The sequence below is a fragment of the Pezoporus flaviventris genome, unplaced genomic scaffold, assembly GCF_033815535.1.
Source record: "Pezoporus flaviventris isolate CSIRO_AGI_PZ_B2104156 unplaced genomic scaffold, CSIRO_AGI_Pfla_v1 ptg000059l, whole genome shotgun sequence".
NCBI classification, from domain to species: domain Eukaryota; kingdom Metazoa; phylum Chordata; class Aves; order Psittaciformes; family Psittacidae; genus Pezoporus; species Pezoporus flaviventris.
The window spans coordinates 3,538,741-3,550,826 of NW_026892607.1; the positions used below are offsets into that span (position 1 = coordinate 3,538,741).

The 12,086-nt window shown below is 46.4% G+C and overlaps 1 protein-coding gene across 1 annotated transcript in view; it reads right to left on the minus strand.

Moving 5' to 3' along the window:
* The window catches only part of ERICH3 (glutamate rich 3), a 28,745-nt gene that overhangs the window by 7,578 nt on the left and 9,081 nt on the right, over positions 1-12,086 (minus strand). Inside the window, exons 8-13 of the mRNA XM_061469598.1 lie at positions 10,869-11,081; positions 10,048-10,228; positions 8,671-8,857; positions 6,411-6,709; positions 4,322-4,543; positions 1,833-2,330 (exon numbers count right to left, since the gene is read on the minus strand). Of these exons, the coding sequence (XP_061325582.1) occupies positions 1,833-2,330; positions 4,322-4,543; positions 6,411-6,709; positions 8,671-8,857; positions 10,048-10,228; positions 10,869-11,081 (1,600 nt within the window). The remainder of the gene's footprint in view (positions 1-1,832; positions 2,331-4,321; positions 4,544-6,410; positions 6,710-8,670; positions 8,858-10,047; positions 10,229-10,868; positions 11,082-12,086) is intronic.

Here is a 12,086-nt window from a genome sequence, read left to right on the forward strand (position 1 = left end):
CAGAATCCCAGACTGGTTTGGGTTGGAAGGGACCTTACAGCTCCTACAGCTCCAACCCCTGCCACGGGCAGGGACACCTTCCACTAGAGCAGCTTGCTCCAAGCCCCTGTGTCCAGCCTGGCCTTGAACACTGCCAGGGATGGGGCAGCCACAGCTTCTCTGGGCACCCTGTGCCAGCGCCTCAGCACCCTCATTAGATCTCCCTACATTTTGCATTAGAATATCACGGCAGCCACTGTGCAAAGTGCCTGGGATAAGCCAGGATTCCCATATTGCCTTTATTACCCCACCGTATTTCTTTAGCAGGCCCATTATACCTCAAAAAGTGTTATCTTTTCCTTTCACTGCTCTCCACACAGTTTCTTGGCAACTCTTTATTTACTATAAAATTTACCTAGACAAACTTCATGTAGACAGGGAAAAATCTATCTGCAACTTAGGAAGATGTTCCTGTCTGCAGCTGTCATGAGTCAATGACTTTTCTTGCCCTCTCTTGATCTGCACTGTCCCTGAGTCTCAGGTAGTCTCCTGGCAGCAGAGATGATGCAGGACTTGATCAAGAAGTGAATTCTGTTACATTCAGACTATCTGTATGCGATAGGGGATCTCTGTTTAAACCTAGAGCCATGGAACCATGAGTGCTTGATGTGAGCACAAAGGAATTCATGCCACCAAAGAACAACACTATTCTCTTGGCTAACTCAGTGCCAGATTACCAGCCTGGCACATCCGATGGGTCTTTCCTTGGTTTTCTACTACAGCACAATCTCTGTCCTCCAGGTTTTTAAAGTTCCTTCTCCTTCAGCAGTCCTCACCCAACTCATCTGAGCCTAGAGGAAAAGGTGCTGAGACTGAAGTTTCTTTCCCACAAGGGAAGAGAAGGGTTCCAGAAGCAAACTTCTTTGAAGACTTCAGCACTCTTCAGTGACTAGTGTGTTACTGTCACTGTCTCAATTCTGATTGCATAGCAAAGCAAGAGTAATGCACAAGACAAAGTAACCCAGCAGCAATGGACTTGCCAAGCATTAAGCACCAGCAGTCAAACTGTTTATTCCACACACAGCTACCTTGGATGCAATGCTGTAAACAGCCATAGAAACAGAGCCAAAACCTGCTGTGACATAAAGGAAAAGCATTCTACATTCCACTGCAAACCCAGCACACAGAAAGACAACTGGAAATTCCATCTACCATGGCCTGTGGCTGTCCCTTATGTCAGCACCAGCACAGATGCTGTTCTGCCTCATTTAACAGTATCCAACACATTTCCCCATGACTTGGATGGCATTGCAAAGCAAGGCTCACATTTTTTCTTATTCCCCAGATATGATAATGCAAACCTTGCTCATGTGGCAAACCTCTTATTAACTGCCCATGAAGTTTCCCTGGAAGGTAAGGTTGAAACTGCACAATGCCCATTTTGTCAACAGTAGAAACAAGGTGTCACAACTGATAGATTTACTCCTTGCCAATAAGTCCATGCCAGAGTGAAGCAGCACAACCACGGATCAACTGACAGTCTAGCCTTCATCTGCTGCACCAAGATTCCCAGGGTAATTTTTAGTGTTATTTTTGAGCTAGCATTTTGACAGTATAAACTGTCCTCCAGTTGGCACACAGATTGGGTTACATTGGCAACACTAGAAAAGAACCAATAACCCAGGCGACATTCTGGGTGGTTATTTATCTCACAGCAGCACAGAGCATTGCAGAAGCTTGAAACCAGTTCAGCAGTGGCATTCCCCATGCTGCACCACGAAGGAGTACAAAGCTAAACACAGCAACCCTTGTATGCACCAGTCACTCACAGTTGTGGCAGGGACTGTACTCACCTCCTCCTTCGTCACTGCGAGGATCCTCATCATTGCTGTCCTCCACTTCTGTCACACTGCTTTCCAAACGCACTAGAACACCTTCTTCCCCATCACCTCTCCCAGTACTGGTGTTCTCCTCATCTTCCCCTGTGTCACTTTGGACTGACGCAGCCTCGTCGAGTTCCCTGTTAACTTCAGGACTTTTATGCTGTACTGCTGTTGTATTTTCATGAAAAATTCCATTGTCTCCCCTTGCTGTTAGATCTGGTTTTGCCTTTTGTGCTCCATCTATCCCTTCCTCTTCCAGTACAGAAGTTTCCTGATTTTCCTCCACTCTGTGCAGTTTATTCTCCCCATTCTCATTTCCAAACTGTTCATGTGCTGTGTTATTAGATGCCCTTTCATCGTTATGCTCCTCTTTGCCCTCAACATCATCTTTCATTGTTTCAGCACGAGAGTCATCTTCGCTGCTGTACTGGGTGCTGACGGATGAGAGAGAGTGCACAGGCCTCCCACCTAGAAACAGCAAACAGAACTTTGGTGTAGCATTTGTCACTACATCTGCCTTCATTGGCCACTAGTTCCCTTTGCTGTGCACAAAGGGACAGACACTCATCTGGTATCAGCCTCTGAATCGCACCATCTGAGGGTATTGTGGCAAAACTCCAGTAAGGGTAATAGAAGAACACTGCCCAGATGTATCAAAGGGTTAAAGTCAAAGCTATTTAGCATGTTTTTTTCTGACAACAGAAATGAACCAGATTAGAACCATCAATCACACAGAAATACACTCCAAAAGCACCCCTAAAATGTGACTCAGAAAAGTTTTCAAATAGGTTCTTGAGTCCCAACAATGGAACTAGAAGTTGCTACGGAAGTTGCTTGAAATATTTCCATGTAAACTATTTCTAGAGAGCAAGAGTCCTCCATCCAAATGGAAAAATCTTCTTGTCCTCAGAATTACCAAGAAACCCTTAGTTTTTATAGATTTACTGGTACAGCTCCATTGGGAAAAGCCCCCACCTTTTTTATCTCTCTATCTCTTCTGAGCTATGGCAGAAAACAACAGGAGAAAGATTTCATTACAAAGAGGAAATATAAAAGATCAACAGATAGGAAAGAGGAATGAAAACTCCTGGGATTTGTGTTCAAGGTATCACTGCCCAGAGGGAAACAATGTGAAAAGCTTATTTTCTTTAAAGAATCTGGATAAAACTAGATGAGGACTCAGTGCCACCAGGTAACAGCAAATAGACCTCTGGGAGATGATGAACCTTTCCTACACTATTCAGAAGGAAACACCCTGCACCAGTTTGGGTTCCACTCTTTACTGGCTGTAACACATTCTGTGCAAGCACCAAGAAGTAGATACCAACTGGTTTCTGGATACTTCTACCACCCCGAGCACAGAAACCTCTTGGAACATTAATCACTTAATCCAGAACAAAAGATCATCCTGGCCTTCAAACTTAAATGCAAAGTCCCTAGAAATCCAAAGCTTTAATGATCTGAAATGTCTCACAAAGCTTGCAGTGACCTTAAACCATCCCTATCTGATCTTACAGTCTACCTTTTACCAGTAGTAAATAAGGACTCAGGAGCTCCCTTCAGGCTTCCTGTCCTGAGAAGATAAATGTTGGAAGCACTGCTCCTCTTGTTGACAGTGTTTTACACCCATGAGGAGCAGTCACGCAGCTCCGAGCACAGAACAGATCCATTCACAACATAACATAAAGGCTCTTCCATCAGTATCCTTAGCTCCTAATCCATGCGTCTCTCATTACTTATTGTACTGGCATGTTTAGACTTCTAAAAGCCCCCCTGGCTCCCCACCTGTTATTTGGTAACTGCTCCTTACACAAAATACCGAATGCCAAGTCAGAGCATTACCTGTCTCTTCCTACAGCCTCAGCAAAGAGCAGGGATAATGAGGTAAGGGCAGCTCCTCTGCCCCCTTTCTCCAAAAGTGACAGTGGAAGCAGAGCTCACTGACTGTTCACAGCTCACGAGTGATCAGAGAGAACAAAAACCAAGACTCTCTGGGGCCACGGCAGTGATTGGTTTTATAAACCAGGATCTTTCAAACCTGATTTCACACTCTGGTGGATTTTGTACTTCCTGTAAAAAGCCTGGACCTTTCTTGCAGCTGCAACCTTGTCACAAGCAGCTGGATCACCTCTGCTTAACTCACCCACAAACACAAATGTGAAAGTAGTGTTTCCATTCACCTTGAGAAACAGTGCTCACTCGCTCAAGTGTTTAGAGCTAATTTGCTGACTGGCTCCATCTCCATTTCTAACTAGTTCAGCAAAGCCTGCTGTGAGCTGCCACACACACACCCTGCCACTGGGTTTGGCTGTATGTCAGTGACAGAAGGTAGAATTAGTAAGAGATAAAACAGTTATCTTTTACCAATTCCATAGGAATTGCATGGGTTTTCCTATCAACAGATGTACTGGATATACATCAGGTCGGCTTCTCCAAGCCTCGTTACAAAAAACACTAACCTTGTTCATCATCCTCAGAGCTGCTGTCGGAATACCCATCACTTTCATCCTCCTCGCTGTCAGAGGTCTGCAGTGCTTTCTGTGATGAGGTTTTGCTCTCATTTTCATAGTCTAAATTATGGTTTTTATCATCTGAGGGTGACTTTGACATCCCATTCATTTGATCATTGGTCTGTCCCTCTTCATTAACTTCCTCATCTGCTTCAAAATCTTCATCATACTCTAAAATAAAAGAATCACAGTGTGAGACAGGAAAAGAACTTCACAACTAAAGTTCTTTTCAAGCAGTGGAACTTCATTAATGCCCCCTTGCCTTTGCATTTGCTCAGTCCTTTTAAAGCCACGAGAAAATCTAAGACCACAGACAGGAATCGTAGGAGCGTGTTATCATAAAAAAGCATCATGTTCTTCATAGGTAGAGCAGCAAAAGTGCAGTAAAGCTACTGAATGGCACCAAGTATGATTAGTACATTAAACCCAAACCAAACACACTCATTAGTCACTGGAAGGGCTGGGAAAATTAAGTGCTGGGCAAACTCAGAAATAGAATGCAAGACAGTCTCATTACAGGAGAGAAACTTGTGATGAAAAAAGAATACAAGCACTAGAGAAAGCTGGGGAAGGGTAATAAATTGTCGTGTCCAGGAAGATGATCATGGGTTCACATGGTTAATTAGCAAAGAAGAGGCATACAAACTAAATGAATTTATTAAACCCAGCCAAAGGCTGCTGCAGAGGAACAGCCTGTATCACACTGTTCCAACACACTCTTCAGGTCCCAGGTAAAGTACAGATGAAGCTTAGGGCAGTTTTACACCAGCAGGTCTGGGTTTCATACCAGGCTACTACTGGCCCGGCAAGGTGCGACATCTGATAGACACCTTCCCTTTGCTCAGGTCTACAGACAAGGGCTGTCCATGCACTTGCACTGGAGAGCCCTTCTACTCCCAGGCCAGGCTGTGCTGTTGGAATGCACAGAGATGTTTGGTGCCATTGAAACCCAGGATCGTCACTGCCGCCACCAGCACACTGCATGCAGCAGGGACCCCAACAGCGCAGGAGTGCTACAGTGCTGCCACCAGCTGTTCCTCTGCCACAAAGCCTCACTGCGCAGAGCTTATTGCTCACTGCTCTTGTTCCATCGCAGCTTTTCAGTACGGGAGTGACAGAATGCCGAGGACAGAGATGAAGAGTACCGGATGCAGAACCAATCAGTCAAATAAACCATTACCCAGGCAACGAGAATTACGGGAATAACATTTATCTCTGTATCAAAAATCAATTGAGATTCCAGCTGCCCTGCTGGGAGCGAGACCTCTGCGGGTAACTGAGAAAGAAGCCCACCTCCTGAGGGAGAAAGGCTCGATTAAAGACACACATCCGCAGGGAATAATGAGGACGCTGCACAGCAGCACTGCAAGGGGAGCAGGGAAGGCGAGAGGTGAGCTGCAGAGCTGGGGCACAGGGATGAGCTGCTGGAGGCTGGGGCCGTGCCCATGGTGCCTGGGGCAGTGCGGGAGAGAAAGGGCTGGAGGAGCCCCGGTGAGCAAGGCCCTGCCCCCTGCCCATGGGCAGGAGGGAGACCGAAGGGCTCCATCGGGAGCTCCATCGCGCTGACGCTGCTGCTCCGCCGGAGCACCCGGCCTCCTCCCTCCACAGCCCATCCCCACCCGCAGCACAAGGCTCTTCCACCTCCTGCCCCCGTGGCCACCGTCTCCGTTCACTGATGTCCGTCTCCGTTCGGAGCCCACCCAGCCCCAGCCCTCCCTTCCGCTCCATGCATCCTCCACCAGCTGCCATCTCCTCCCTCACCATGCCCCATGTGCCTTCTGCTTTCTCACACCTCAGGCTCCCGTTTCAGCCCCACAGACCCTCCTTCCTGGCTCTGCAAAACCTTCTCGGCCTGATGCTTGGCCCAAAGGAACCCCACAAGTTTCATTGCCCAGACATGGCATCACCCCATTTCTCACACATGAGGCATCCTAAGAGAGGATGCCTCAGGCAAAGCTGGAGGCACGCAGTCCCATGCCTTCTCCAGAGTCACCCTCTCCCATTTGTCACCCCTTGCTTGTGTTTTGGAATACTGTACCATTTTTAATGGTGTCTTCCTGACCATCTTCCCTCTCACTATCAGCTGACTTTTTCATTTCTTCTTTTCCATACTCCCGTTTGGTCTTCATTTCACCCCCAGCAGTTTCCACAGTTGCTTCATGACTTGGCAGGATGACTAACACTGAATTTCTTCTTGATTTCTGCTCAACACGGCTTTTGCTTGGCTCACTATAGGCTCCATCTCCCCAGAAACCCACATACTTTTCCTCATGGTCCTCCTTCACCTTCCTCTTGGGGGGGGATGGCTCTTTGTCCAGACCCATTGCAATAATGCACCTATAAAAAAACAGTAAATATCATGCTTTTCTTTCTGTGAAGGATGGGAGGGCAGCAGATGCAGTGAACTGTTCAGCCACTGCCAACAGTGAAACCTGGTGCCTCTGTACTGCCCCTTACACAGCAGGGGTAACAACCCACTTGGAGAAGCACCCTGAGACCCTCAGGAGCTCCACTAACACAGATGCAGCCCTTCTTGAAGGAGAAGACAACTAAAGTATAAATAGATTAAAGGCAAAGTGTCATAGAATCATAGAATAATTAGGGTTGGAAAGGACCTTAAGATCATCTAGTGATTTCAAGCTACACCAAGTATAAAGATAGAACCACTGGGAAAGGCAGACAAGCTCTGAGTCAGACATGCTAGACTCAGACCCTGCTGTAATACCCATAAAGCAGGAACTCAGGTTTTGTGGATAAGACTGTTTGGGGGGTTTTATTTGTCTGCTGGGTCTAATGCCTGCAGGGGAAGAGGGAAATTGAAACTGAGTTATCTGCAGTTTCTGTTCTGTTTTGCCTATGTAACAGCAACCCAAATAGCTGGAAAACAAAGCATTTTGGATGACCTGTTGAGACTGCTCCTCCTGTATAAAATGGAGTGACAGCCTTTGTGTCTTATAAGTTAGGAGGCTCATACAAGAGACCAGAGTCCCTAATCCTGATTAATATTAACTGCAGACACCAAGAGCCACCCTACAGCACCCATGGGTGCCAGGACATCATGCTGGATGTAGTACAGAGACTCAGATCAGCAAACAGAGGATGAAGCTGAAACTGGAACTTTCACTGTCTCTCTGGAGTGAGACAGTGACTCTGTCTCACTTTCAAGTCTCTCTGGAAAACCATATTTTCCTCACAGACAACAACTGTGTCTTAAACCGTTTTTCCTTTCCTTTCCCTGACTGCAACTCTGCTCACATTCCAGCTGTTGATGAACTACTGTGAAACACCCCACAGTCATCCAGTCCAGAAATGTTTTAGTTCTGAGTGAGGGCATAAAATGTAAACCTGACAATTTCTGAAGAGTCCTGCCTTGTAGTTATTCATTCCTGGTATTTTGTTCAGGGACCTCGAAGATACTGATGGAGTTCTGCTGGACCTAGGCCAGCACAAAACTCTCAGTGCAAGGACCACAGCATCAGTGTAGAAATCACTGCGGCATCACCTCTTTGTGAACTAAAGCCTGAACCCAACAGGGCAGATCAGCTGGCATCTTTGCTGAGAATCAGAGCGGGTATCTAATGTGTGGATGTGGTGTCATATTTGAAGCAGAAACAAATACTAGTGCATTTGATCTGAAGATGTGAAAATAGCTGTCATGCACAGGGAGAATGTAGTTAACGGAGATGGGCTTTAGTCACCAGATAGGGTTGGCTGGACAAGACAAGAGACAGGAAAACAGAGGTATCGCTAAGTATAAGAGGGGAGGTGGGACAGGAAATGGGGGCAACTCAGAAGGAAATTATCCAGTTTCTGGAGACTACATTAATTCAGAAAATTCAACTCAAATCTTTCCAGAAATCAGACAGAAACAGAGATTTGGGCATTTCCTGAGCTCTGGAGGCACTGTGTCCGTTCTGAACTCGGGTTGTTTTCACTGCTTTGAACATACTAAGTAATACATCTACACAAATCATGTTCAGTGTTAGACTGGAGTCAAAAATAATATGGCACAATAGAGAAGGCTTGAGGCTGTGCAAGCTGACAGACCCAGTGCAGCCCCTGCCCACTGCTCTGCTGCTCTACAGGGTGACTGCACAGAGGCAGATGGCTTTGGTGGCATCCTGGGCTGTGAGACCCTGAGGGATAAGCTCCATTGTGCTTTCAAGGAGCACTGAGAAAGAGACAGGTTCTACAGAGCTCTGAGGTGCCAGATAGAAAAAAACAGAGGAAACAAGCGATAAACTCTCTGAAAACTGGGCTGCTGAGTTCTTGTGAGCAAAGTGCATTCATCTCCGTACCTGTAGCAAGGAGATGCTCCCTCCACGTGGAGAATTGCGAAGGACCCATGTTTGCCTCCCAGCCTGGAACGTTTCTGATGCTTGTACTCACAGCAGCAGCTCAACCTGTCCACTTGTATCCCATTGAGGAAAAAGGTGAGGCTGAATGGGAAACCACGGTGCCTCTTTGAGATGAACTGAAAGGTCTCTGTAATCACAGAAAAGGTTCAGAGAAAAAGGTTGTGCTATACTGGGACTTACTTGGACAGGTCTTGGACCAAGCTGCTCTAGTGGAAGGTGTCCCTGCCCATGGCAGGAGGTTGGAACTGGATGAGCTTTAAGCTCCCTTCCTACACAAACCAGTCTGGGATTCTACCATACTGTCAGCACTGCAATGGTTTTATCTCACCTGCACCACCACTAAAGTACCCAGCCCTCTGAGGTCAGGTACACTGTTCTCAGCTGCATTAAGTAGTTGATAAAACTCTGCCTCCTCCTTACACAGCAGCCTTGTCTCTTTCCAACCCAGAGAACCAAGCTAGACACATCTGGGACAAGCAAATACGTCCCCAGTTTGGCCACTCACTGCTACAGTGGAACAGACACCAGAGCTCCCACCTCAACAAGGTGAACTCTTGACTTAGGAGGGTGCACATTGTGCACAGATTGTTCAGGCCTCAAAGAACCATAAACTCCTGGAATGGTCTGGGTTGGAAGGTACCTTAAAGCTCATCATCAACCCATCATCATCCCTACCAGCCATGGGTAGGGACCCTTCCCACTAGCCCTCTCTCCTGTCTCCACAGCAGAGGTGCCCCGTCGATGCACCATCTTCCACACCCAATGAAAGTGCAAACACAGACTCAGAGGGTCCTGTAGCTGGAATGAGGGGTACAGCCTGTGGAATCACTCTTCTCTATAAGTGAAAATCTCCCAGCCATTTCGTCTTCCCAATTTCCCAGAACACAATTCACCTTCTACTGGTGTGATGGAACTCACATAGAAGAGATGGGAATTGGGCTCCTACTACATACTTTTCTTTGTGGAATAATAAGCAATATCCATGGATGTATTATAAAAAACCCCTCCTTAAGGACAGTTCAATGCTACAATTATTTACATTATTAACTGTACATCTTTATACAAAATTATTCTAAGCTAGAGCATTTTAAATCAGTTCTCTAAATTCCTTCCACCAGAATCTGAAAAAGTAACCTCAGTTTCAATCATGAAACAGTAGATCCAGATGTAGTGTGAAGGCAGATGGTACAAAAACCCCTGGAAGCACAGATCTTGACTGAGCTCAGCTGAAATCAGTTTGATACCGCATCAGTATTCTAGCCCCCAAAAAAGGATGTTGCCAGCATCAATACGAGCAGTCTGATTGCCCATCCTTACCTCCTGCCATCAGCCTGCCTTTGTAGACACAGAGGTTCTCTCCTCCACAATGCTGCTGATAGACTTTGATTTCATCCCTGCAATCAGCATCATCGTGAGATAAATGCACGCTTTTTCCCAGGAAGATCATGGTAACGCAGGCGTTGCTGCGGAGCGGGGACCTGGGGAAGCCTCCAGCGGGCTGCAGCGGGAAGGACACAGAGAGTGCATCAGGCTCCAGCTCTGACACAGGTGAGCACAGAGGAGTACGTGCCGCATACACGGGGGGCTTCCCATCTGCAGCACAGGCCTTGAGCTGCTTCAACTGGGAAGTGGTTTGTAACGTGCTGAAGGGCAGGAAAAGGTTTTGAACTGAAAATCCACTGCAGTGAATTGCCCAAAATGTCAGGACCGCGTTAATGACCCACGTCGTCCCTCCCAGTCCTGGGTTCCCAACAGTTGCCTTTACAGGTATCAACACTGTGTGGAGATATAGTGCAACAGATGGAGTCTTCATACATGGAAGGCATTTCCTATACCCCTCTGAAGTTCTGGTACCAATATGGTCAGAGCAGAACCAGATTGACTAAAATGGAAGGGTTAAGTAAGAGGTTTTGTTCAAGCACCCTTTCACCCCTCCACTGATGAAAACACCAAATGTTTTAGTAGAGGGAGATGGCTGGCAGTTAGATATTTTAATAGTTATAAATACTTTTCCTTTCAAAAATTCAGTGAATATTTATGCAAACTAGTTACACACATCTTTCAGCACTGGGCAAATACACCAATGAGGAAGGTAATATGCCTCTACATTAACAGAAAAGCAGTGAGAGATAACTTACCTTCTTTGGAGGCTGCTCTGCATCACTGGGTGCAGTGGCAAGATGAAATTGTCTCCCTCTGGGCATCCCATTCCTCTCTGCATTTAGGCCCCTTTTTTGCAGGCGAGGAGGTGGCACTGGCACCACATAGTTGTTGATGGCAGGGAGTTGATATGGGGATACACCAGTCACACACTTCACTGAATTCAGAAGTCTTGACCCATTCCTCTCCTGCTGCAAAACATTTACCCAGATTAAATAGGTACTGAGCACAGTGCACCACCCATGCTCAGAGTGCTCTTTACATTTAGTAACACACATCTTTCTAGAACAATTCTTTCACTTGGTGCCTGCAGTTTTGTTCATGAAAACATTTCTGGGCTAAAACCCTTCCTTCTAATTAGCAAGGCGACAGGCAGATGGCTTGAAAATGTCACCCTCATATATATGATGTATATCTAGTTGAAGATGTCCCTGCTTATTGCAGGGGGGTTGTACTAGATGACCTTTGAAGGTCCCTTCCAACCCAAACTAGTCTATGATTCTATGATTTCATACATATATATATATATACCATCATCCTATGATGATATATATATAACATCATAAACCATGTACTGCTTGTAACCGTGCAGAGTCCTGCCCACAAGTAGACAGAAGACTGCACAACTCCACAGCACTGCAGTGTTCTCTCAGCACCCAAACTCCAAGGCAGCCAGAATCTTCCAGCAACATCATCTGGCATCAATTATCCAAGATGTGGTTCAAAACGCCCCTTTCCCGTTTGTGGTGGAGGTTTAGTCATCCTTCAGGACAAAATACAAACAGAGGAGCTGAAAGGCAAGACATCTCCAGTGCAAGTGCTGCATGCTCTGTATCTGAGCTCTGCATCACCTTCACAATCTGTGACTGACTCAGCTGCCTTGTCAGTAGTGGGCACTAAAGAAGCTGTTTAAATCGCCCATAATTTGAGTACACAGAGACAGTGACAGCAAATTCTTGGAGAAAGAATCATGATCATCGCAATACAGGGCAAATGCATGGCAGAATAGGAACTATCTATACAGTGTCTGCCAGTCAGTGGCTCCAGGTCACAGGCTCCTTCCAAAACCCTTGAGTCCCACAGAATCCCTAACACAAAGCCAACTAAAGAATGTTTTTTCTAGACCAGAAGACAAGGCCAAATCTCAGCTGAAAGTAGCTGTGTGCACATTGAGATCACATCTGGCTACTCCACCA